Source organism: Moschus berezovskii, chromosome 18 (assembly GCF_049115385.1).
Source record: "Moschus berezovskii isolate FMDL1 chromosome 18, NW_MosBer_1.0, whole genome shotgun sequence".
In the NCBI taxonomy this organism is placed as follows: domain Eukaryota; kingdom Metazoa; phylum Chordata; class Mammalia; order Artiodactyla; family Moschidae; genus Moschus; species Moschus berezovskii.
The window spans coordinates 9,423,563-9,450,591 of NC_142477.1; the positions used below are offsets into that span (position 1 = coordinate 9,423,563).

The following is a 27,029-nucleotide window of genomic DNA, read 5'->3' on the forward strand; positions in this document are numbered from 1 at the left end:
CCTTCCCCACCTGCAGGAACACTGTGGCCAGGGCTTTGCCTCTAAATGCACGATAAGCCTGGTCTCCCCTCTCTTTTGTGTCTACCCCACCCTTCTGTCCCTGAGAGCTGCATTTGGCACTTTCCCACGATCCGAGAAGGGCTTCTGTGTGCCTGTTATCCCACCCTGTGCAAACACACAGACCCGTGCAGGACAGCTCAGCACCCACAGAACTGAGTTTGGTGGGCAGTGATGGGCACTGGGTCCCCCCAGATGAGGGTCAGCCTCAGGTCCTAAATCAGAGGTTTGCTGAGAACAGGTACCCGAGCACCAGTGTCTCTGAGTACCTCGTAAGTGCTAATCACTTGCTGAATTATGAAAATAATTAGGAAAATATCAGCCCTCTTACAATACTATATTGGAGAATGCTAAGCGATACCTTAATAGTTCTGTAGGAATAGTTAACTGTATTCTAAAATTATAAATGTATTTTAAAACACTCATAAGGATTTTAAAAAGCTCATCTGTCATCCCACGATCCAGGAATGTCATTGATATTTTTAAGGTAAGGATGCACACAGATTTTACAAACTTGAGTAATGCCTAAAGATATAAAAACAGACGTGGAATTCTCTTCCTACATCCCTCCTCCTTGATTTTCTCTCCCTGAACATAACAAGCTTTGGCAATTTTTCATTGGCCCTTCTAGGAAAGTACTTTAAGTGGAGATGCACACTTAAAAAAATGAACATATTTGGAATCACATTATATACTTTATTGTACACTTCAAAGGAGAAGGCAATGGCAACCCACTCCAGTACTCTTGCTTGGAGCATCCCATAGACGGAGGAGCCTGGTGGGCCACAGTCCATGAGGTTGCAGAGAGTCGGACACGACTGGGCGACCTCACTTTCAATTTTCACTTTCATGCATTGGAGAAGGAAATGTCAACCCACTCCAGTATTCTTGCCTGAAGAATCCCAGGGATGGAGGAGCCTGGTGGGCTGCCATCTATGTGGTTGCTCAGAGTTGGACACAACTGATGTGACTTAGCAGCAGCAGCAGTAGCAGCATATACTTTAAAAAAACTTAACACTTCTGGGAACCCTACATTATAAGCCTAAACCTTACAGGTTTTGAACTTACTCTGATTTTGTTCAAATTCTTATACTTTCCCAGGTTACCTTGAATGTGTTATTTAATCAGCCAGACTCTGTATTTCCTTGTCCATAGAAGGAAGAGCAGAGTGATACCAACCTTCCAGGATGTCTGTGATAAAAATAAGGTGTAATATAGGAAATGTTGGCCATAGTCTTAGGAGCTCACACAAAAATGTTTACTTAAGATTATCATCAGGACATAATTAACTGGCCTTTTAAAATGGTTATATACTCTCCAAATACAAAAATGTACGTTAAAAATCACTCTGAACTAATTGATAAACATTATTTCTTATTTTTGTTATTAATTTGTTTTGTCTGTACTTTTAAATGATTATAAACAGTGACTAAATTATACATTCACAAATAAGTATCAGTACTGGGGAAGTGCCTGCTAGAAGCATTTGGCAATACAGGATCGCTGTTTTTCTGTTTCTGACGTACTTCACTCTGTATAGTAGGCTCTAGGGAAGAATAGAGAGAATGGCTTTGAAACATCTACAATACCTTGTGTAAAATAGATAGCTGGTGGGAATTTGCTGCGTCACACATGCTCAGATCCCATGCTCTGTGATAACCTAGGAGGGCGGGCTGGAGCGGGAGGTGGGAGTGAGGTTCTCGAGGGAGGGGACATGTGTGTACCTGTGGCTGATTCATGTTGTTGCATGGCAGAAACTCCTGCAATATTGTAAACAATTATTCTTCAATTAAAAATAAATGAAGCAAGAATTCCAGAGGGTTAAAATCCTGGAATTAAATTATATATTTTCAATGTTGATCGATGTGCCAGGTGGAGCCCCAGTTTACCCTTTCCTGGGGTCACACTGCCAGTTTGTTCTCATTTCTCCTAACAGTTATCAACTTTGAAAGTCCTTGTCGCTCTGAAACGTAAAAGGTGGTCTCTGTTTTCTCTTATTTAAGCTATTTTTGCCATTGTGCTTCATTGTCTGTTATACTGTACATCCTTTTTACTTTTATAATCAATTATTTTCTATTTCCCAAATACCTTGTTTAGAAAGATCTCCCCGATTCCCTAAACTATTCCTTTTTGCTTCCTGCTGGATTGATTTCATCGTTACACTTTTATAGAAAGTGTCACATCATATTCAGGCTTGAATGGAGTTTTGCTCCTGACTATATCTGTTCGTTCCTTCAGTTGCCCAGTTACATCTGACTCTTTGCAGCCCCATGGATGGCTGCAGCACAGCAGGCCTCCCTGTCCCCCACCATCTCTCAGAGTTTGCCCAAGTTCATGTCCATGACATTAGTGATGCCAGTCAGCCACCTCATCCTTTGTCACCCTCTTCTCCTTCTGCCCTCAGTCTTTCCCAGCATCAGGAACTTTTCCAGTGAGTTGCCTGTTCTCATCAAAGACCAAAATACTGGAGCTTCAGCTTCAGCATCAGTCCTTTCAATGAATATTCAGGACTGATTTCCTTTAGGATTGACTGGTTTGATCTCCTTGCAGTCCAAGGGACTCTTAGGAGTCTACTCCAGCACCACAGTTCAAAGGCATCAATTCTTTGGCACTCTGCCTTCTTTATGGTCCAGCTCTCACAACTGTACATGACCATTAGGCAGACCGTAACCTTGACTATACAGACCTTTGTCTGCAGAGTAATAATGTCTCTGCTTTTCAACACACTGTCTAGGTTTGTCATCGCTTTCCTGCCAAGAAACAGTTGTCTTCTGATTTCGTGTCTCCAGTCACCATCCACAGTGATTTTGCAGCCCAAGAATAGGAAATCTGTCACTGCTTCTTTTCCCCTTCTATGTGCCATCCAGTAATGGGGCCGGTGGCATGTTCTTAGTTTTTTAATATTTAGTTTTAAGCTAATTCTCTCCTCTCTCATACAGAGGTTCTTTAGTTCCTCTTCACTTTCTGCCTTTAGAGTGGTATCATCCGTGTATCTGAGGTTGTTGATGTTTTTCCCACCTGTCTTGATTCCAGCTTGTAACTCATCCAGCCCGGCATTTCTCATAATGTGCTCAGTGTATAGGTTAAACAAACAGGGTGACAGCAGACAGCCCTGTCGTACTCCTTTCTCAATCCTGAATCAGTCACTTGTTCCATGCATGGTTCTAACTGTTGCTTCTTGACCCGCATACAGGTTTCTCAGGAGACAGGTAAGATGGTCTGATAATCCCATCTCTTTAAGAGCTTTCCACAGTTTGTTATGATCCACAGAGTCAAAGGCTTGAGTGTAGTCAATGAAACAGAGGTAGATATTTTTCTGGAATTCCCTTGCTTTCTTTTTGATTCAGTGAATATTGGCAATTTGATCTCTGGCTCCTCTGCCTTTTCTAAACCCAGCTTGGACATCTGGAAGTTCTTGGTTTGCATAATGCTGAAGCTTAATATGCAAGATTTTAAGCATTACCTTACTAGCAAGGGAGATGGGTGCAATTGTCTGATGGTTAGAACATTATTTAGTACTATCCTTCTTGGGAATTGGGATGAGGATTGACCTTTTCCAGTCCTGTGGCCACTGTTGGACTTTCCAGATTTGCTGACATATTGAATGCAGCACCTTGATGGCATCATCCATTAGGGTTTTGAATAGTTCTACTGGAATGCCATTGCATCCACTAGCTTTATTAGCATCAGTTTTTCCTGAGGTCCACTTGACTTCACAGTCCAGAATGTCTGGTTCTGGGTGACTGACCGCACCGTCATCATAATCTAGTTCTTTAAGATTTTTCCTGCACTGCTCTTCTGTGTGTTCTTTCCCTCTTTTCTTGATCTCTTCAGCATCTACCAGATCTCTATTGTTTCTGTCCTTTATTGTGCCCATCTTTGGGTGAAATGTTCCCTTGATATTTCCAGTTTTCCTGAAGAGAGCTCTAGTCTTTCCTCTTCTGTTGTTTTCTTCTAGAGAAGAGATGCAAAAAGCAAGGGAGAAAGGGAAAGTTTCATTCAAATAAATGAAGAGTTCCAAAGAATAGCAAGGAGAGACAGGAAGGCCTTCTTCAATGTACAACGCATAAAGCTAGAAGAAAACAGCTGACTATATTGGGATTATAAATTTATGTCTTTATTTGGGAGTCCCCCCCACCCACCGTGACCCGTGTTACTATCTAGGGCTGTGTGCGTGCTTTCTCCTCCATTTTCTCCAGTAAAGGACCTGACTTTGGTATGCTTTGTGCTCTCTTCCTGCTCCAAGAGTCAAGTCCTTTGACCTCCACAGCTCTGTTCCTGAAGACGGGGTGGAGAGGGCTCAGGAGTGGACCCCTCCTCCCCTAATTCTCAGCCCCTACGGGACCCTTCTCCACGTGGGTTCGCCCTGGAGGGAACCGTGTGTGTGTGTGTGTGTGTGTGTGTGTGTGTGTGTGTGTGTTTCTCTGACTCCTTGCAGCCCCGTGAATTGTAGCCCTCCAGGCTCCTCTGTCCATGGAATTTTCCAATCAAGAATACTGGAGTGGGTTGGCATGCCCCATTCCAAGTTTCTCCCTGGATGGAACAGCGTGTTTGTGAGCAGATGATAAAGTAGCGATGCACCTTTCTCTCTCCCTCTCTCTTCTGCAGTCCGGCATCATAAGAACCCAGGAAGCGGACTACTTCCTGAAGCCCCTCCCTTCACACCTGGCAGGGACCCCCGGTGACTCCACGGGGGGCAGGCCTCCCTCCCACATCCTGTACAAGAGATCCACCGAGCCACCAGCCGTGGAGCCCCACCAGGTCGCGATGATGGAGAAAAAGCGGGGGCTGGAAAGCCACCATCTCGTCCACCACGAAGATCAGTCCCCACACGGCTTCAGCTTCAGGCACCCACAGAAGCGTCATTTCTGCGGAGGACGCAAGAAATGTATGTAAGGATGATTATTTTTTGATTCAACGATTAGGGTGATAAGTGAGACACTGGAGCACTTTCAGTTTTCTTCAAAGCAGTCTGCCCTCGAGGTGAAATTTATTGCCACCTTTGCTAATCCTAAGTGATGATTCCAAAGAGAACCCATCGTCTGGATGTTCAGGATAAAACATCTTTCCATGGCATATGTATAAAGATATATATATATATTTTTTAAATTTTAAGAGCCGTTCCCTGGGCATACTAAATGACATGATTCTCAGAAATGTAGACTCTTCCACTAGACATCTTGAAAAGAATCCTGGCGTGTCTACCCAGTAACTGTATTTTTGAGGTCTTAGATTTGTCAAAGCTGACATGCTTTTCCCACTGAGGTGATTTATCCCTAGGCAGGTTTACATAGGTCACTCATCACGTCAGAAGACAGGATGCATGGCATAATTTGCCTGCAATTTGTCATCAAGGCTTTATCGAAGTTTTGTATCATGAACATTTAGGAAGAGATATGATATTTACGTTTTATGTAGGAAGCTCTCACAGGCTCAGGAATAGGAGTTCAGTGTTTTCTGGACTTGCCCTCGTTTGCTTCAGCTTTCCCCTCAAGCATGGCTTGCTTTATTTATTAAAACCTTCGCCAAGGCGCTTCTGGAAGCCCATCCTTCTCTGCTGCTCGGTTTCATTGGCCGCTGGGCCAGCACCCTCACATCAGTGCGGGCACGTGCAGGGGCTCCATAACATACTGCAGAGCAGAGAGAATGACCCAGACTCACTTGGCACCTACGACAGAAGGACAAGCACGGCTGTCCTGTTAGCGCCCGTGTGTCCTTTGAACGGCACGTCCTGTAAATCAGTCTCGGGCTACATTCAGATGGTCTCAAAAATCTCATCCCAAACTGACCAAGAGTGGGCTGGGTCTTAGGGGAGGCAGCAGGAAGAGCAGTGTTGAGCACAAGGAGAGCTAACAGGAGGGTGAGAAGGTCAGGGAAGTCCAGCTGAGTGAGCCTCAGAACAGGGCATACTGACCAGCAGTGGCTTCCTGAGTCAGTGCAGACATGGAGGAGGTGGAGGGCGTGGCCGGACAGACCAATGGCGGGGCCAGATAGGCGGGGGGCGGGGCAAGGCAGGCCGGGGGCGGGGCCAGGAAGGTCAGGGGCGGGGCCAAACAGATGAGGGCAAGGTGAGACCAGTTGGGACAGACAGACAGGTGGGACTCAGGCACAGACAAGGTCAGAGCCAGGAAGGTGTTGGCGGGGCTCCTGGTGAGGGTGTGGTCAGAGCAGGACTGACTCCGTGTGTCAGAGACAGAAAGATGACCATGCACCTGGATCCAGGCAGGAAAGACAGGCAGGGCTGTCCGCACGTCTTTGACAGGCTGCTCCAGGGACCGCCACAGATGTTCAAGTGTTTCTGAGCAATCCAGCAGTGCTGACCCTTCTGGAATGAATGTGACCCTTTCATTCTTCTCTGGAGGTGATCGCAGCCATTCAGGCCCATAGCTCAAAGGCAGTGCACCTGGGCATGCAGGGCAGCGCGACTGTTCTGTTTGGTGTGGCTGTCTGTGCACGTGTGTTTGTGTGCACGCCAGTCAATGAATTTGCCTCCAGAGGCGTTTCAGAACCTCAGTAGTGGAGTCCGGTTGGTGAGAGGGAGACATCTGAATAAGACACTAGATTATACAATAAGACTTGCAGTTGGAAAATGGAAAAATGTAGCCATTTTTTTCTCTTTTTTAATCTTATTTCTTAAATTACGAAAGCATGATAACTCATGTACAGGAGTCTTGGAATTTGCAGAACAAGGTTGCATGTAGTTCCACTATATATTACAGTTATCTTTTTAAGGAGATGAAGGTTTTCAGTTGGAGTTTCAATATCAAACTCTCAAATATTAATAGAATTAATATACAGAGAAGTAGAAGGTTATAGTAGGCCCGAAACGCGCTATGTTTTCATAATACAACTAGAAAGAAAGGCGGCAGAAAATGCCTCTCACTGCTGGGCGGCAACAGTGGCCGATCTGTGCTGTTGATTTGCCATTTCTGCCCTCTCCTGCAGGGCACATTGTGGTTCTGTGCCCTGGGCCCCCCAGGCAGCTGGGGCCACGCCTAGAAGAATTGACACACATCCCTTCGGGCTGAGCACTTAATCCTCAGGGCTCCCTTATCTGACAGTGTGGGACAGGATATTCCCACACTGTCCATGAGGCTTTGGGCTTCCCTGGAGGAATCTCCATCTTCTGTTTCAGCGGGGTTTACACCTACAAAGGTTCTTCCCTACAGTCTCTGTTAAGGAGATGAGGGATTTTGCCTGTGTGTTTAGGCTTCCCTAGTGGGCTGCCATCTATGGGGTCGCACAGAGTCGGACACGACTGAAGCGACTTAGCAGCAGCAGCAGTGGCTCAGGCAGTAAAGAATCTGCCTGCCATGCAGGAGACCCAGGTTCGATCCCTGGGTGGAGAAGATCCCTGGAGAAGGAAATGGCAACCCACTCCAGGATTCTTGCCTAGAGAATTCCATGGGCAGACCACGGGGTCATAAAGAGTTGGACACGACTGAGCAGCTAACCCTTTCACTTTCCTGTGGGTTTAGGCATCTCTCTCTGTTGAAAAGGGCAGAGAAAAGCAGGCTGATTTGCTTAAAATCAATTGTGTCTCTGAACCTCAGGCTCAAATAGTAGCTCGCTGCTTCTAGCTGAGGCATCGCGGGTGGGTTTTGGCCTGGGACGGACGTGTGGCGGGAGACGCTGTGGGACCGTGTTGAGCAGGTGACTTGTTTTGAGGGGCTTGTCGGACTCCAGGCCAGTGAGACCACCACCTCTGTGCTCCCGCCTCTTTCCAGGGCCTGGGGAACTGCCGGGTCCCCATCTCCGCTTGTGCCCTGTGCTTACCGAAATTAAGACTGAGGGCCCTGGGGCCATACTGCCAGATCTGAAATCCATTCCCAGTGCCTTCTAGGGAGGGATTTTGAGAAAGTTATGTTCATCTCCCATGTCTTGGTGGCCTCCCTCCTACCCATGCTTGGTGTAGTGAGTGAGTGGGTTATACATAGACATCTCCTACAGGGGAGACCACATCAGTGTAAACTGCATCAATGCAAATGGCACGTGATGAGTGCTTCTTAAACTGTAGCCAGTGTAACTGTTATCCTCCCAAGAGTTCTTTTAAGTTTGTAAGTATTTTAGCAAAGAGAGATAAAATGCAGTGGACGTGAATATCAGTCAGTCAAAACAGTGTCTTCTAGCTGAGTATTCCATGAACAGAGCTGGCATAGCTTTTGAATTAGTGCCACCTAATTCAGTAATTCACCTAATTCAGTAAAGTACTGCCACCTGATATGTGGATACTTTGACACAGAGCAATTTTAACCACATTTTCTGAGGCATCCACCAAACCTGACCATTTTTAGCATAGTGTCAACTTCCCGATTATCAAAGCCAAAACTATTTTTAAACAGCTTGCTACAAGAGAACCAAGTCTGTTTTGTCTTCCAGTTAAATTAGGTAAATATTTATAATACTTTCGAGGAAATTCAGCTCTACAGTGGATCTGTCTGGAGCATTTATAACCCACTGGAAATACAACAGACAATCCGGCTGTGTATTTATAACCCACTGGAAATACAACAGACAATCCAGCTGTGTGTCCAGACCTGGGAATCAACTTTAAAACCTCTTAGGTCATTAAAAGTCTTCAAATAAGAACACCGTGTAAGACAGCGCTTCTTTTTGTAATTATTAGTCTATTGCTCTGTCAGTGACTCCTTTTCAGAGCCTTCCCTCATGTTCACAATCTTGGAACATCTTGCTTTTAAACACCAGCACTTCAGGGCCAAAGTGATCTTTTTGTTTTTGTTGTTGAGTTGCTCAGTCATGTTCTCCTCTTTGCGACCCCATGGACTGCAGCACGCCAGGCTTCCCTGTCCATCACCCACTCCAGAGTGTGCTCAAAACCATGTCCATTGAGTCGGTGATGCCATCCAGCCATCTCGTTCTCTGTCATCCCCTTCTCCTCCTGCTGTCAGTCTTTCCCAGTGTTAGGGCTTTTTCCAGTGAGTCAGCTCTTCACACCAGATGGTCAAAGGATTAGAGCTTCTGCTTCAGCATCAGTTCGTCCAATGAGTATTGAGGGTTGATTTCCTTTAGGATGGACTGGTTTGATCTCCTTGCTGTCCAAGGGACTCTCAAGAGTCTTCTCCATCACCACAGTTCAAAAGCATCAATTCTTTGGCGCTTAGCCTTCTTTATCATCCAACTCTAACATCCGTACATGACTATGGGAAAAAGCACAACTTTGACTATACAGACCAATTTGTTTTAAATCAGGAGAAATTTATACAAAAGTCAATATAATGATGAATTCTATGACATCTAGACTATGCAAACTTTATTTAAATGTGGTGTTCCACCTTAGCACAAGTTTTGCATCATAGTTTTAAGGGTTTTATGGTTCATTTCATGATCATTCATTTTTAAAATCCATATTCTTTAGCATGAGCTCTGCCACTGGTTTTGTGTGACGACTTTTTTTAAATTTCCTCTCTGATCGCCCCCCTGTAGACATGCCCAAGCATCCCAAAGAAGACCTTTTCATCTTGCCGGATGAGTATAAATCATGTGTAAGGCACAAGCGGTCCCTTCTGAAGTCCCATAGGAATGAAGAGCTGAACGTGGAGACATTGGTTGTGGTTGACAAAAAGATGATGCAAAACCATGGCCATGAAAACATCACCACCTACGTGCTGACAATACTCAACATGGTAGGCACGCCCTTCTCTGTGAGTCATGTGTGTAATTCTGCCTCACGGTGTGTGTACGTGTGTGTGTTTGCCTCCTGCGTTTACTTGTGGATTCATGTTTCAGTTCAGTCAGTTCAGTTCAGTCGCTCAGTCGTGTCCGACTCTCTGTGACCCCATGAATCACAGCACGCCAGGCCTCCCTGTCCATCACCAACTCCCAGAGTACACTCAAACTCATGTCTACAGAGTCGGTGATGCCATCCAGCCATCTCATTCTCCGTCGTCCCCTTCTCCTCCCGCCCCCAACCTTTCCCAGCATCAGAGTCTTTTCCAGTGAGTCAGCTCGTCGCATGAGGTGGCCAAAGTATTGCAGTTTCAGCTTTAGCATCAGTCCCTCCAATGAACATCCAGGATTGATCTCCTTTAGGACTGGTTGGATCTCCTTGCAGTATCAGGGACTCTCAAGAGTCTTCTCCAACACCACAGTTCAAAAGCATCGATTCTTCGGCGATCAGCTTTCTTCACAGTCCAACTCTCACATCCATACATGACCACGGGAAAAACCATAGCCTTGACTAGACGGACCTTGGTTGGCAAAGTAATGTCTCTGCTTTTCAATATAATATCAAGGTTGGTCATAACTTTCCTTCCAAGGAGCAAGCGTCTTTTAATTTCATGGCTGCAGTCAGCATCTGCAGTGATTTTGTAGCCCAAAAAAATAAAGTCTGACACTGTTTCCACTGTTTTTCCATCTATTTCCCATAAAGTGATGGGACCAGATGCCATGATCTTCGTTTTCTGAATGTTGAGCTTCAAGCCAACCTTTTCATTCTCCTCTTTCACTTTCATCAAGAGGCTTTTGAGTTCCTCTTCACTTTCTGCCATAAGGATAGTGTCATCTGCATATCTGAGGTTATTGATATTTCTCCCAGCAATCTTGATTCCAGCCTGTGCTTCTTCCAGCCCAGCGTTCCTCATGATGTACTCTGCATATAAGTTTAATAAGCAAGGTGACAATATACAACCTTGACGTACACCTTTTCCTATTTGGAACCAGTCTGTTGTTCCATGTCCAGTTCTAACTGTTGCTGGATTCATGTTTAGTACTCAAGAAATATTTTATCCATGATAGCTCCTTCACTTTTACTATGCTCCAATCAGAGAAGTTATCTTCAGTCCTTCAGAGAATAAAATTTGGAGGATGAACAATTTGGCCCTCTCTGTAAGCTGATAACATATTTCAAGTTTATGATGTCTCCATTTATCAGAAGTCTCCAAGAGGATGCTGAGACATTTAAGTGCAGTAAGTCTGCTCATTGGCATTATATATGTGTGATTTTAGATGGCCCTATAGAAATGCCTATCTCCCCTGGTGGTTCAGATGGTAAAGAATCCTCCTGCAATGAGGGAGACCTGGGTTTGATCTCTGAATTGGGAAGATGCCTTGGAGAAGGGAATGGCAACCCACTCCAGTATTCTTGCCTTCAGAATTCTATGGAGAGAGAAACCTGGCGGGCTACAGTCTATGGGGTCTCAAAGGGTTGGACATGACTGAAGCGACTTAAAACACAGCACATAGAAATGCTTATCTTTTTAGGAATATGAATATAAAATATGCATTGTTTTGTCTACAAGAACAAGAAGCAGTACACCGTTTGGAATGTCACTGCAGTGGTGACCTAAATGGAAATGAAATCCAAAAATGAGGGGATATATGTATACATGGGGCTTCCCTGGTGGCTCAGTGGTAAAGAACCCTCTTGCCAGTGCAGGAAATATGGGTTTAATCTCTGGTTCAGGAAGATCCCTTTGAGAAGGAAATGGAAATCCACTCCAGTGTTCTTGCCTGGGAAATCCCACAGACAGAGGAGCTTGGCATGCTGCAGTCCATGGGATGACAGAGTCGGACATGACTTTGTGACTAAACAACAATAACAAATCATGTGTATATATAATACATATAACGGGCTCCCTTCGCTGTACAGCAGAGCCTAACACAACACTGTAAACAACTATACTTCAATACATTTTTTTTTAAATGTCACTTCAGATAAAAATGTGCCTGGCTTCGTGTCTGCTTGGCAGCCCTCATCTTTACTAAAGTGTGGCGAGAGGTGTCCAAGCCCCGTTCCAGCTGAGTGGGATCTGCATAACAGAAGACAAAGTTTGGGGCCATCAAAGTGCATTTTTAAAACAGTTGTGATGACAGCATCTGAAACATGTGCTTCACATCCCGATAAACAGAGCACCCCTAAACATGAATTCAGCTTGCCATGATTCAGCATGGCCACTCTCACTGTCCTCATTTTTGGCGGCCAGACCCTCTTGGTTTCCGGTCTCCCAGGGGACTGAGGCAGGCAGTCACCCAGAGGCACCCGCCACTGCAGGCCTCTGACATTTGCAAACATTGCCTCTGTTCTGTTGAGCTTTTCCCGCATTTCCACATCTAGGTGCCAGATCAGTTCCCTGTAACTTCCTGGGACTCATCCTCACTCATCACCTCAAATGCCTAAGATGAAGCCTGATCACATGCCTAATCACCCTGACCACTCGTTTCTACTCCTGTGACCTTCACCTCTAACGTCGGCATCTCCCCTTGATCACCGTCTTTCTACGTTGATTTCTTTCTCTTTCTTGTATCCTCTTGGTCTTTTCCCAAGAAGTTCTCTTATGCTTCTGGAATCTTTCGCTAGGACAGCTTGGGGAGTGCTTACCTGTTGGTCATCACTGTAAGTTAAAAAAGAAACTTCCTTGTAGTCTAATGAGGACACTTACCAAGGGGTCTTGTGAGCCCTTCACTGGTGTTTGATAACACATGGGACCTGCCTCCCCGGACTTCTTTGTTTTACTTCCAGGCACCAACAGTAAGGACCCAACAGTTGGTGTGATTAGATGGTCCCATACCTGTGTGTCTTGGGCTTTCCTGGTGGCTCAGATGATAAAGAATCTGCCTGCCATGCAGGAGACCTGGGTTCCATCCCTAGGTTGGGAAGATACCCCGGAGAAGGGAAAGGCTACCCACTCCAGTATTCTTGCCTGGAGAATTCCATAGACAGAGGAGCCTGGCAGGCTACAGTCCATGGGGTCTCAAAGAGTCAGACACGACTGAGCAACTACACTTTCACTTTCACACTTTCACTTCACATCCCTGTGTGTCTAGCAGTGTAAGAAACTGAACATGGCTCTGTCAGTGGAGAACACGGAATTGGCCTTCAGCTGTGAGCTCCAGGCTAAGGGCTGGGGGAAAGGGTGTCATGTGTAGGGATTGACGTGAATTACCTGTCTTTCCCAGGTGTCTGCTTTATTCAAAGATGGAACAATAGGAGGGAACATCAACATTGCCATTGTCGCCCTGATTCTTCTGGAAGAGGAACAGGTATCCTATCTTTGATACCCGCAGCTTTTCCCACCTCAGAAAAATAAGTGCAAAATAACTATTCATTTTCCTAAATGTAATTTTTCTATGGATTCTTTCCTTCTCTTTCCCTTGAGGACAGAAATGTTCTGATATTGTGTGTCTAATACAGTCAGTTTCTTGTCAGTGACTTTTGTTTGTGATTTTTGTGCAGAGTAGTAAGACATACTCATTTGCTTGGCTAATAAGAAAATGGAAAGGAAAAGTAACTTTAAAATATATATATATATATATATATATATATATATGTTTGGCCGCACTGGTCTTAGCTGAGACGCTCAGGATCTCCGATCTTCATTGCAACATGCGGGATCTTTAGTTGTGGCCTGTGGGATTTAGATCCCTGACCAGAGATTGAACCTAGGCCCCCTGCATTGAGAGTGTGAAGTTTTAGCCACTGGATCACCATGGAAGTCCCAAGAAGAACTACTGTAAATACCTTGGTGGGAAATACACTAGGAATACGAAGTGTGTTCCACCGTGAGCCCTGAGGATGGAGGTGGAGTCTTTTGTTAGAAGACATTTCATACCGTCCCGTAACCCAGAGGTTGCACCGTACTGTGTGGCCCTGCGTGCTTGTACTCTTACCTCCCAATCGCTGACACTTGCCTTCACCGCCTTCAGTCTCAGCATTTTATTCTGACAGAGTCTAGGATGTCAGGCACATTTCTCTCATTGCATGCAAACCTCCAAATTATGCTGGATCTCGGGAGCAGTGGGGAAAAGATCCTCTGGCACCTTCATTTCAGAACCCCTGTGTGGACACACAGAGGCACACCTCCGTTCACAGTAAGGACTCAGGTGGGCATCTTGTGGCAGCAGTAAGGGGGAGTATCTCAGCCATAAAGGGCTCTCAGTTCTATTTCGCCCTGAGCTGGTCGTTGACTGGGTGTCAGGGAGTGAACCCCGGGTCCTAGTCAGGCACCCAGCCTCCAGTTCCACCCTTGCTGGTGTTCCGGCAGAGTCTCCTGTTAGCCATGGTTGTCTTGTTTATGAAACAAATAATTTTTAGATGAACTCAGAGATCCTTGATAAGATCTAAGATGCCTTCAGATTTGCAGGTTCTGGGCTGTGGCCTCTTTCCATGCAGGCGGGGTGTGCAGAAGCAGGAGTGTTTCTGGACTGAATAGTCAGTGAAGTACAACTCCATTGCCTCTTGTGTGTGTCTGCAGAGGGGGCTGCTGAAGGAGCAGGGATTCCCAGGTGACAGGTTAATTATTCTCTGCCTTAAAACGTTTCACCTTGGAATTCATCCAAGCAGCAAAGAATAAGCGAGGTCATCGTTTGATCATACACCTGTGTTAACTGTAATTAATGCAGTTTTCCTGGAAATCGCCAGCTGAAGAATGTTAGGCATGTCCCAGGGCTGAGGTACAGCAGTAAGCTTGGGTGCGTTTGGCTCTCGGGAAAGACACAGTAACACTGAGGGGAAAACGTGTTAGTGACAGGGAGACACAGTTCCAGCCCAGCACTCAGGTCAGGAAGGCTTTAAACAAGTTGTTGTCCTGAAATGGAGATGTTTAAGCTGGTTTTCTGTGACCATCCATAGTAAAATATATCATACCTATAGATAAGGTTTAATAACTCATCTGCCAGCTTTGAGAGCTATTCTTACCAGCCCCCCAATTCTTCGTTTGCCAAGAGTTCAGGTGACCTTCATTCTGATCTTTCATTGCTGATCTATTAGAACTTAGCACATATACCATGGTGGCCCAGTGGTGAAGAACCTGCCTGCCAATGCAGGAGATGCGGGTTTGATCCCTCAGTAGGGAAGATCCCCTGGAGGAGCAAATGGAAACCCACTCCAGTATTCTTGCCCGGGAATTCCCATGGACAGAGGAGCCTGGCAGGATATAGCCCTTGAGGTCACAAAAGAGTCAAACATGACTTAGCTGTCGAACAACAATAGCAATACGTGGAGGAGGCTGAATGCCATCTGTATAGTTTCCTTCTAGTTCCAGCCTGGTTTCTAGAAATAAAGTTTTCTAGAAATAAAGAAATTTCTTTCTAGAAATAAAGAAATAAAGCTTTGTCAGTTGAGCAGCCCCTTCTTACAACATGGTGCCTCTGGGAAACTGACCTAATTTAACAATGTAATAATAACTCTTGGAAGAGTTACACACACGGGACTAATGTTTCTCGGGTCATCGAAATGTGTTCAGTGATTGAATGCATCCCCACTGTTTCTGTACAGAACTAGAGAAAGGAACATGAGTGTCTACACTGAATCTACAAGTTTTATATACAACACCCTCCTTCGGATTTTAATATGTGAAATGGATAAATTAGCTCGTCTGCCGTTCAGATTCACCCACGTCATTGAAATCCAAACCAGTGCTAGTTTGCTGTGATGACAGTGCCCATGCAATTGCTTGACATGCTTTCTTCCTGTTATCTCGGGCTCTCGGGCACCCTCCCACGTAGCCAGGGTTGGTGATAAGCCATCACGCGGACCACAGCTTGAGCAGCTTCTGCCAGTGGCAGTCTGGACTGACGGGGAAAGACGGGGCTCGCCATGACCACGCCATCCTACTCACCGGCCTGGACATATGCTCCTGGAAGAACGAGCCCTGTGACACCCTGGGTAAGAGCCTCCGCTGGGGCTTTGACAGATTCGTGTGTGCCGTGCGCCTTCAGCAGCCCAGGATATGGAGGTTTCTCACCTCCCTCCCAGATCCGTAACTGGCAGCTGCTGCTGAGTGCCTTTGTAAGGAACAGACGCCCTCCCTTCATAAATGCTGGCCAAACATAAAAGCGCGCTTGTCATCACCAAAATCACTTCTTTCCCATGGAAAGGTCTCACCAATTCAAGAACTCTTGTCTCTTCTAATTTAAGAAATAATTTCTTCCATTTCTTCCTCTAATTGTGAAAGTGGGATCAAGAGGTCCAAGTGGGTCTCTCATTATAGGAAATAAATATGTTTATGAATATTTATAGAGATACTGCAATATGTGCTCCTCATTTTTCTGTTTCTCTATAAATATCTCAATCTTAGCCGCTTTTAGCATGTTTAAAGGGCTGACTGTATCTTAGTGGTACTTTATGATGCAAATTTTTTTAATACTTTTCCAAACAGTGTAAACAGTGAAATGTGAAACAGGAAACCCTTGGACAATCACACAAGGGCCCTGAATAATGTGGGAGAAGGGCGTTTGTTCGCTCTTCGCAGAGAAACAATCCACAGCTCTGTGTAATGTTCAAGTTACAGGTTACAATGGGGGCAACGTCCATGAGGGGGTTTTCTTGCAAATGGTATAAAATAGTGTAAACAGTGAGCTACTGACAGAGGTGCTCCTGGACGTTTTTTCCTAATTCTCCATTTCTTCCCAAGGTCTTGGGGAAGAAGTCTCTTTATTACAAAAACATTGAAACAAGGCTGGGTTTATAGAGGTCAATCCTGACTCCTTGTTCCCAGAAAGGCCTGCATGCAAAGTGGGCCCTCGGCCACCTGCATCGCCGATCCAGGGAGGGCTGGGATCCGGGGATCCAGGAGGGCTCCCGGCCCCCAGCGGGTGAGCCTGACCCGCTGGGCCTACACCACACGCAGTGCTGCTGACCCAGAACGCCTGCTTTCCTCTGGGGGCCTGGAATGGGGGCCCACACCAGGCAGAGGCGCCCTGTGGCCAGCCCCCAACCAACACCTGGACCTGAGTCTCCGCTGAGCACCCCGGTTGGTGTTATTCCTCCTGCGGGGGGAATTAAGTCCTGTTGTGCAAAGCCACTGCGGAGAAGGCCCCGGATTCTCGTGCCTGGTTTCCCCCCGCATTTCCCCATCTGCTTGTTCCCTCTGCTGATTCTACACTGTATCCTTTTCTCCACATTAAGTTATACCCATGAGCAGGACAGGTGCTGAGTCCTGTGAACACCGCCATCCTGGCAGGTCCTCCTGGCGTGGCCTTGAGGGCCGCTGACACCCCTCTCTACAGCACTTGTCTCGGGCCTCTGAGAACACAGACGTTTGTAGGAAAAAAACTGAAACTTCCTCCTTCATCGGGGACCCCCCTCTTTGATGTTGCCCCCCCTTGTAACCTGTAACTTGAACATGACACAGAACTGTGGACTGTTTTCCACGAAGAGAGAACAAGCGCCTCTCCCACATTATTCAGGACCCTTTACAGGGGGTTCCTGTTTCACTTTTCACCTGACAAAGACGAGAACCACGCGTCTCTGAAGCACAGAGGCGGACACGCGCGTGCGCTGTGCCCCTGTCTCTGTTTCCCGCAGTGCTGCGCCTGCATGTCCTTTCACCCATTTGTCTCACAGGATTTGCACCCATCAGTGGCATGTGCAGTAAATACCGCAGCTGTACGATCAATGAGGACACGGGTCTTGGACTGGCCTTCACCATTGCCCACGAGTCTGGACACAAGTGAGTGCATCTCCCTGGGAGGGTGGAGCCTGGGGTCCTCTCTGGACTGGATCTTTGTCTTGAGATGGTGATGGGCAGGTCACGTCTGTGAGGGGACATTCCAGCAGGATTGCCATGGGCCGTAGGAGATGCTCACGTAGGTGCGTCGATTTCGTCTGCATGCCTCGCTGTGCACGGTCTCGAGCGGTGGTGATCCGCACGTTTGCTCTTTGCCCCCTCTCTTCATCCGTTCCTGCTCACACGTGTGCCTACAACCACACACTGCAGACTCGTCTGTCTGTCCTGCTCCTCTGTCCTGTGTCTTGAGCTTGGTCCTGTGGGCTGATTGCATTCCCTGGTTAGCTCCTGCAGAAGGACCCCATGTAACTGAGGATGGTAAACGTTGGTAACTTACTGTTTGAAAGTTTGTGTTCTGATGTCACTCTGATCATTTGTAGAGATGGGTTGTGGTTGGTGTGCAGGGTGGGGAACACAGACAAGGCAAGAGATTCAGTCTGGTAGGAGCTGGTTGGCTTCCCACATCCCCACGTGTCCACTGCTGTCGGCTGTGAACTGAAGCAGCAATAGGGTGAGTGGGGAGCCTGGGGCCTTGGCAGACGGATGTACCAGTGCAGGAGCAAGCAATTCTCAGCGATGGGTGGCTTGTCATTAGCAATATCTTTTAAAGTGAGAAGCTTACCTTTTTTCCTGTAAAAATGAAACACTTTTGTCAATTACTTCTAGCAGCTGTTATTCTTAAACAAGCTTTCTTACTCTAATAATCTATAGGTTGCCTCACTTTGAGGCACCATCTACTTAAATTTTTTTTTTCACTCAGTGGGGTTCACTTGCTGACTTTCTTCAATTGCCTTGTTTATATGTGCATTAGCCATAATAACACAAATGTTTTTCTTGAAGCTTCTAGAAAGTGCACAACCAGGAGTTATAATATTTTTCTAATTTTACTTTCATCCTCATTGATTTTGCTAATCACAAAATTTGCAAAAGGCATTGTTTATCATTTGGTTTTTGCAAAACTGTCTTCTCCATCCAGGTAGAAATTAGACTGAGGCCACTTATATCATCCTGATCTGTTTAAAGCACCTGGTGTGTGTGTGTGGGGGGGGGGACACATATGTGCCTGCCTTTAATAGGATCTCACAGAGGCCCTGCAGACTTAGGCTCTGTGTGAACTGATGACCTGAAAGTGAAGCTTTGTATCTTATTACTGATCCCTTCATCATTACAGGTAATGATTGACTTTTTCAGTGCCTAGAAAATTGCATCTACACTTTACAAAGCTTTCAATTAAATCATAATTGTAAATGGGCTGCTGGAGTTAAAACTTCAAAAACTCTCATTATTTTTATGACATGGGGCTCTCGCTGTCCTCTGAACCATACTTGAATTTAATTAAACAATCAAGGTCAGAAATATTTAAGTCATCAACTGCTGAACAAACCAGCGTTAGATAAACAGTTGTGATCTGGGCCCTGGCAGTCCTGGCAGCCACAGCTGGTGAATTTAACTAAATTCAACTCTGTACATCCAAGTCAAGACTCCCCATCTTCCATGTCAACAAGCATCAGCATTTGCTTTTATTTTTTTCGTAGAGTAGGTGCATCTGTGCTAAGTCACTTCAGTCGTGTCCAACTCTCTGTGACCCCATGAGCTGTAACCCACCAGGCTTCTCTGTCCATGGGATTCTCCAGGCAAGAATACTGGAGTGGGTTGCCATTTTCTTCTCCAGAGGGTCTTTCTGACCCAGGGATCGAACCTGGTCTCCTGCGTTGGTAGGCGGGTTCTTTACCACTAATGCCACCTGGGAAGCCCCTTTTTCTTAGAAGCCAGCTATTATTCCTTTTGTCACTAGGGCTCAGTGTAGGTGGAAAAAGAATTTCTTCCAAACAAGAGAACAGTGTTTTTGTTTGCAAGTAGGGATACGGATGGGAGGAAGGAAAGGGACTCTAGAGGTGTGGGTGCAGGGAAGTCCCACTCCTAATAGAACTGACCCCAGGAAATGAGCAGCTCCTTCTCCAGCACCTGCTGCTTGAGACCACTATGCAAGAGTCGGAGAGGCTGGGAGCCCGGAGTGTTTCATGTCACCAGTGAAATAGCTTCTGATCCCACTAAGGAAATAGGAAGTACAGTGGGAGGTGTGCACAGAAAAGGCATGTGCCAGCTTCCACAGCAAACAGCCTGGAATAGTAGCCCTGTCTGTCGTTATTCTGAATAGGGCCATGCGTGTAATGAATGGAAATTTGCATTTGTGTCAGCGACTTGATGGCTCAAATGGTAAAGAATCTGCCTGCAATGAAGGAGACCTGGGTTTAACCTCTGGGTTGGGATGATCCCCTGGAATAGGAAATGGCAACCCACTCCAGGATTCTTGTCTGGAGAATCCCATGGACAGGAGCCTTTTGGGCTACAGTCCACGGGGTCACAGAGATTCAGAGACAACTTAGAAACTGAACAACAGCAGTGATCCTAGTGTGTATGTGTCGGTCCCAGTTTCCCGGTTCATCTCGCCTCTCTTTCCCTGCCACTGTCCGTACCTAAGGGGGCATATTACTACATCATTCACTGAGGCAGCTGCGTCCGCTGAGGGGGTCGTGGCAGGGAAGGCTCGGAAACCCAGCTCCATGCCTTTCAGGTGAATCGAAAACAAACTCAGTTATTCAGTGTATTCATTTAATAGCTATTACTACTTGGAAAAGTAGTCGTAAGTTTAATGCAGGGATCCAACAGCATGCCGTCACCTTATCCTTAGCAGGGAGCTCTAAGCAGAGTCAGTTTCTGCGTTCTGTACTGTAAGAATTAAGAAGTAATTTTACATTTATGCAGTAATTACCTTTCAGTTCAGTTCAGTCGCTCAGTATGTGTCCAACTCTTTGCGACCTTATGAACCACAGCACGCCAGGCCTCCGTGTCCATCACCAACTCCCAGAGTTTACCCAAACTCATGTTCATTGAGTCAGTTATGCCAAAATTCCAGTCCCCTATAATGAAAAGGACATCTTTTTTGGGTGTTAGTTCTAAAAGGTCTTGTAGGTCTTCATAGAACCGATTAACTTCGGCTTCTTCAGCATTACTGGTTGGGGCATAGGCCTGGATTACTGTAATATTGAATGGTTTGCCTTGGAAACGAACAGAAATCATCCTGTCATTTTTAAGATTGCATCCAAGTACTGCATTTCGGACTCTTTTGTTGACCATGATGGCTACTCCATTTCTTCTAAGGGATTCCTGCCCACAGTAGTAGATATAATGGTCATCCGAGTTAAATTCACCCATTCCAGTCCATTTTAATTCACTGATTCCTAGAATGTCAACATTCACTCTTGCCATCTCCTGTTTGACCACTTCCAATTTGCCTTGATTCATGGACCTAACATTCCAGGTTCCTATGCAATATTGCTCTTTACAGCACCGGACCTTGCTTCTATCACTGGTCACATCCACAGCTGGGTATTGGTTTTGCTTTTGCTCCATCCCTTTATTCCTTCTAGAGTTATTTCTCCACTGAGCTCCAGTAGCATACTGGGCACCTACCGACCTGGGGAGTTCCTCATTCAGTATCCTATCATTTTGCCCTTTGATACTGTTCATGGGGTTCTCAAGGCAAGCATACTGAAGTGGTTTGCCATTCCCTTCTCCAGTGGACCACATTCGGCTGTGGTCCATGTGATCAGATCGGCTAGTTTCCTGTGATTATGATTTCAGTCTGTCCGCCCTCTGGTGCCCCCTAGCAATACCTACTGTCTTATTTGGGTTTCTCTTACCTTGGTCGTGGAAAATCTCTTCACAGCCGCTCCAGCAAAGTGCAGCCGCTGTACCTTACCTTGGGTGAGGGGTATCTCCTCAAGGCCGCCCCTCCTGACCTTGAACGCGGAGTAGCTCCTCTCGGCCCTCCTGTGCCCGTGCAGCCACCGCCTGTTGGACGTGGGGTAGCTCCTCTCGGCCGCCGGCCCTGGCCTCACGCGTGGGGTAGCTCCTAAAAAAGATGTCCTTTTCATTATAGGGGACTGGAATGCAAAAGTAGGAAGTCAAGAAACACCTGGAGTAACTGGCAAATTTGGCCTTGGAGCACGGAATGAAGCAGGGCAAAGGCTAATAGAGTTTTGTCAAGAGAATGCACTGGTCATAGCAAACACCCTCTTCCAACAACACAAGAGAAGACTCTACACATGGACATCACCAGATGGTCAACACCGAAATCAGATTGATTATATTCTTTGCAACCAAAGATGGAGAAGCTGTATACAGTTAGCGAAAACAAGACCAGGAGCTGACTGTGGCTCAGATCATGAACTCCTTATTGCGAAGTTCAGACTTAAATTGAAGAAAGTAGGGAAAACCACTCGACCATTCAGATATGACCTCAATCAAATCCCTTATGATTATACAGTGGAAGTGAGAAATAGATTTAAGGGACTAGATCTGATTGATAGAGTGCCTGATGAACTCTGGACGGAGGTTCGTGACATTGTACAGGAGACAGGGACCAAGACCATCCCCATGGAAAAGAAATGCAAAAGAGCGAAATGGCTGTCTGAGGAGGCCTTACAAATAGCTGTGAATAGAAGAGAGGCGAAAAGCAAAGGAGAAAAGGAAAGATATAAGCATCTGAATGCAGAGTTCCAAAGAATAGCAAGGAGAGATAAGAAAGCCTTCCTCAATGATCAATGCAAAGAAATAGAGGAAAACAACAGAATAGGAAAAACAAGAGAGCTCTTCAAGAAAATTAGAGATTCCAAGGGAACATTTCATGCAAAGATGGGCTCGATAAAGGACAGAAACGGTATGGACCTAACAGAAGCAGAAGATATTAAGAAGAGGTGGCAGGAATACACAGAAGAACTGTACAAAAAAGATCTTCACGACCAAGATAGTCACGATAATGTGATCACTGACCTAGAGCCAGACATCTTGGAATGTGAAGTCAAGTGGGCCTTAGAAAGCATCACTACTAACAAAGCTAGTGGAGGTGATGGAATTCCAGTTGAGCTATTTCAAGTCTTGAAAGATGATGTTGTGAAAGCGCTGCACTCAATATGCCAGCAGATATGGAAAACTCAGCAGTGGCCACAGGACTGGAAGAGGTCAGTCTTCATTCCAATCCCAAAGAAAGGCAATGCCAAAGAATGCTCAAACTACCACACAATTGCACTCATCTCCTACGCTAGTAAAGTCATGCTCAAAATTCTCCAAGCCAGGCTTCAGCAGTATGTAAACCGTGAACTCCCAGATGTTCAAGCAGGTTTTAGAAAAGGCAGAGGCACCAGAGATCAAGTTGCCAACATCCGCTGGATCATGGAGAAAGCAAGAGAGTTTCAGAAAAACATCTATTTCTGCTTCATTGACTATGCCAAAGCCTTTGACTGTGTGGATCACAATAAACTGTGGAACATTCTGAAAGAGATGGCAATACCAGACCACCTGACCTGCCTCTTGAGAAACCTGTATGCAGGTCAGGAAGCAACAGTTAGAACTGGACATGGAACAACAGACTGGTTCCAAATAGGAAAAGGTGTACGTCAAGGCTGTATATTGTCACCTTGCTTATTTAACTTATATGCAGAGTACATCATGAGGAACGCTGGGCTGGAAGAAGCACAAGCTGGAATCAAGATTGCTGGGAGAAATATCAATAACCTCAGATATGCAGATGACACTACCCTTATGGCAGAAAGTGAAGAGGAACTCAAAAGCCTCTTGATGAAAGTGAAAGAGGAGAGTGAAAAGGTTGGCTTGAAGCTCAACATTCAGAAAACAAAGATCATGGCATCTGGTCCCATCACTTCATGGGAAATAGATGGAAAAACAGTGGAAACAGTGTCAGACTTTGTTTTTTTGGGCTCCAAAATCACTGTGGATGCTGATTGCAGCCATGAAATTAAAAGATGCTTGCTCCTTGGAAGGAAAGTTATGACCAACCTTGATAGTGTATTAAAAAGCAGAGACATTACTTTGCCAACCAAGGTCCGTCTAGTCAAGGCTATGGTTTTTCCCATGGTCATGTATGGATGTGAGAGTTGGACTGTGAAGAAGGCTGATCGCCGAAGAATTGATGCTTTTGAACTGTGGTGCTGGAGAAGACTCTTGAGAGTCCCTTATACTGCAAGGAGATCCAACCAGTCCATTCTAGAGGTGATCAATCCTGGATGTTCATTGGAGGGACTGATGCTAAAGCTGAAACTGCAATACTTTGGCCACCTCATGCGACGAGTTGACTCACTGGAAAAGACTCTGATGCTGGGAAACGTTGGGGGCGGGAGGAGAAGGGGACGACAGAGAATGAGATGGCTGGATGGCATCACCGACTCTGTGGACATGAGTTTGAGTGTACTCCGGGAGTTGGTGATGGATAGGGAGGCCTGGTGTACTGTGATTCATGGGGTCGCGGAGAGTCGGACACGACTGAGCGACCGAACTGAACTGATGCCAAAATTCACCTGTGAAACAGGATGTTTTATAACTTAATGAATATAATTACTTCTCCACTGATCTCCAGTAGCATACTGGGCACCACTGGAGATCAGTGGAGAAGTAATTACATTTATTAAGTTATAAAGCATCCTGTCTCATAGGTCAAGTTTGGTTTATATTCAGAAGACCTGATCATTCAGGTTTAATATTACAGTGGATAATGTAATTGTAATACATTTATATTATACACAGCAATATATATATAAGGCACAGAGCCTTTCAGCCATAGATTCTTAACGTTTAGCTATAAAAGATTCAGTTCATGTCCAGCCCGTTTCTTCTGCCAAGTTCAGTTCCTTTTTAATCTGAATGCATCTTGTGGTTTCTACTGGGGAATCTGACCTAGAAATGGGAATTGCCAAGAACCACTGTTTGGATCTGTGCTGGGAAGGGGAGAAGAGAGGCTGGAGCTGGAAATGAGGCCGTGTCTGCTCCTTTCTAGCGGGCAATTGCGCCAGGTCTGGTGCAGGGTGGGCTTCCTGGTTGTGCTGTATCCCTCGTCACACACAGCATGCACAGTTTGCTCGATGCAGGTGTTAAAGAATGGGCGCAGAGGCACGAGGGCTCAGCTACACATTTTGGAGAATGTGTCATCCGTGCATGAATCCATTTGAAAAATTTTCATTTGCCAAAGGAAGTCATGCCATTCGATGGGCAGGGCCCTGGAACTCAGATCCCAGATACCCTGTGGTTCTCTGGCAGACTGATCATGACCAGGGTGCATAGCCTGGTCTTCTCTTCCGTAGGTTTCTGTGTATAAAACCCCTAGAGCTTGTGAGACCTCAGCAGGTGCAATTTGAGTTGTGTTACTTGAGCTGAGCATTGCTTGTATATGAAGTTGGCTTAAGTACATAATTTTCATGGTCATTGCAGACCATCAAGACAATATTAAACATACTGCACTCAAGAGTATGCATGAACCATCATCCTGCCCCCCTGTTTTTTCCACTATTTACTGACCCATTTGGGGGCTTCCTGGTTGGTAAAGAACCCACCTGCCAACACAGGAAATGTCGGTTTGATCCTGGGTTGAAGATCCCCGGGAGGAGGGCGTGGCAACCCACTCCAGTATTCTTGCCTAGAGAATCCCATGGACAGAGGAGCCTGGTGGGTTACAGTCCATGGGGCCACAGAGAGTCAGACATGACTGCACACACACATGCATGCTCTGATCCATTCACCAGGCACAATTTGCCTTCTGCCAGCAGACCATTGTGTAGGATTCTACAAACTGACTAGTGATCCATGCCCTCCAAAAGCCTAAAGTAAGGTAAGATAGACATGGCATGTGAGAGGTCAAACAGTGAGGGCTGCAGGCATTGCAAGACGTGTAAGGAAGATCAGGAAAGTCTTTTGGAAAGAAACAGAATTGGTGCACAGATACCATTTGGCTCAGCCATCCTTAGCTGGTGATATTAGATGCCCTTCCAAGCACTGGATGGTGACGTGTGCACCTCACTGATTCGTGGCTGTTCTGTGCCACCAGCCTGAGCCCCTACCTGGATCAGGGAGGCACTGGGTGATTTTAAGGGTTTAAAGAATATCAAAGCAATGGCTACTTAAAGATCACCTGAAGTGATGATTGTCAGACTGTCCCCCAGGAGCCCCAGCAGGTTGGAGCATCATTATTTATTGTCATTCCTCTTAAGATTTTTGTTTCTGTGACCAAAAGTATTTGAAACCCATTGACCTTCGGCTGAACTGCTTCCTCATTACCTCCCTCACGCGCACGCCTGTATACACACACATACACACATACACGCACACCCCAGAGTTATGTATGCAAGTGATATCTGGCATCTGGGTGTCCTGATATTTGATCAAGACCACATGTCAATCAGGGAAAGAGATATTTTGAATTTTCCTTTTTTGACATGCATGGTGCCAGATATGCGAAACAGTTTAGGAGGAAATTTTTATTATCCCATTTTATAGGTGAGAAAACTGAGACTCAGGAACTTGAATAATTTGCTCCACATCAAACCCCTTGTGAATGACAGGGCCAAGATCCTGACTGGAGGTTCCCCCACTGCCGCAACTCATGTCCTCCCAGGCTACCTGACCTGCCTGGCCTCAAGAGTCCCACCTGACTGCTGTCCCCATGTCGGCTTCCTGCCTGTCAGAGAGAATGGGTTTGCTTCTTGAGAAGCCTGCATCAGAGTCTGGACAAGTACTACCTGTGGCGCCATCATCCCAGCCAGCGTGTGGTTTACCTCCCAGATGACTTTGACCCATCGTTACTTCTGAAGGGTCTTCCCTTTGTTTTAACCACTGCTGTCTGATCAGCCTGAAATATTGATGCAGCCTCTAAAAATGCTTGGCTGTTCATGCTGGGTATATCATTGCGTGCATGCATGCCAAAGTCACTTCAGTCGTGTCCGACTCTTTGTGACCCAACGGACTGCAGCGCACCAGGCTTCGGTCCATGGAATTCTCCTGGCAAGAATACTGGAGTGAGCTGCCACGCCCTCCTCCAGGGGATCTTCCTGACCCAGGGATCAAACCTGTGTCTCTTAAGTCTGCATTGGCAGGGCTTTACCACTAGCGCCACCTAAGAAGCCTGAGTATATCCTTAGTAATAAAGAAATACTGGCTGATGTAGTTAAATAAGTCAAGACAATTCTGTAAAAGACATTAAGAGCATATGACACTGAATATAATTCTCAAGTCCAGTTTAATCTGAAATGTTTACATTTGGGTATTTGAGTTGGTGTTATAGCTGGAAGGTTGTTTCTTATTCATTCAACAAACATCATTGGAGCACCTGTTATGAGCTAGAAGGTCCACTGGCACTGGGTCTCTGAGCATAGTTAAGAAGACCTTCTGTTCTCTGGAAACTTAAAAGCTAGTAGACAAGAAAGAGGAAATATGTATTGTTTTAAAATATAGAATAGTAACCACTTGGAATAAAGTACTGTGAGTCATGGAAGCTAAAAACAAAAAATGTCTGGCATGTACAACTTGAATAGTAATTTTGTTTCTTAGCTGCCAAATACCAACTTATCTTCAAAATGGGCCCTATTCATTCTTCCATGACCTTGTTAATGTTAATATCAACTGTGATTATTTTGTGCTACTTTCACGCTACTAGGCTGA

The 27,029-nt window shown here is 45.8% G+C and overlaps 1 protein-coding gene across 1 annotated transcript in view; it reads left to right on the forward strand.

Annotated features, from left to right (window-relative positions):
* The window catches only part of ADAMTS16 (ADAM metallopeptidase with thrombospondin type 1 motif 16), a 182,379-nt gene that overhangs the window by 53,715 nt on the left and 101,635 nt on the right, over nucleotides 1–27,029 (forward strand). The window contains exons 4-8 of the mRNA XM_055422293.2: nucleotides 4,666–4,945; nucleotides 9,502–9,701; nucleotides 12,973–13,056; nucleotides 15,520–15,679; nucleotides 17,360–17,465. Coding sequence (XP_055278268.2) covers nucleotides 4,666–4,945; nucleotides 9,502–9,701; nucleotides 12,973–13,056; nucleotides 15,520–15,679; nucleotides 17,360–17,465 — 830 coding nt within the window. The remainder of the gene's footprint in view (nucleotides 1–4,665; nucleotides 4,946–9,501; nucleotides 9,702–12,972; nucleotides 13,057–15,519; nucleotides 15,680–17,359; nucleotides 17,466–27,029) is intronic.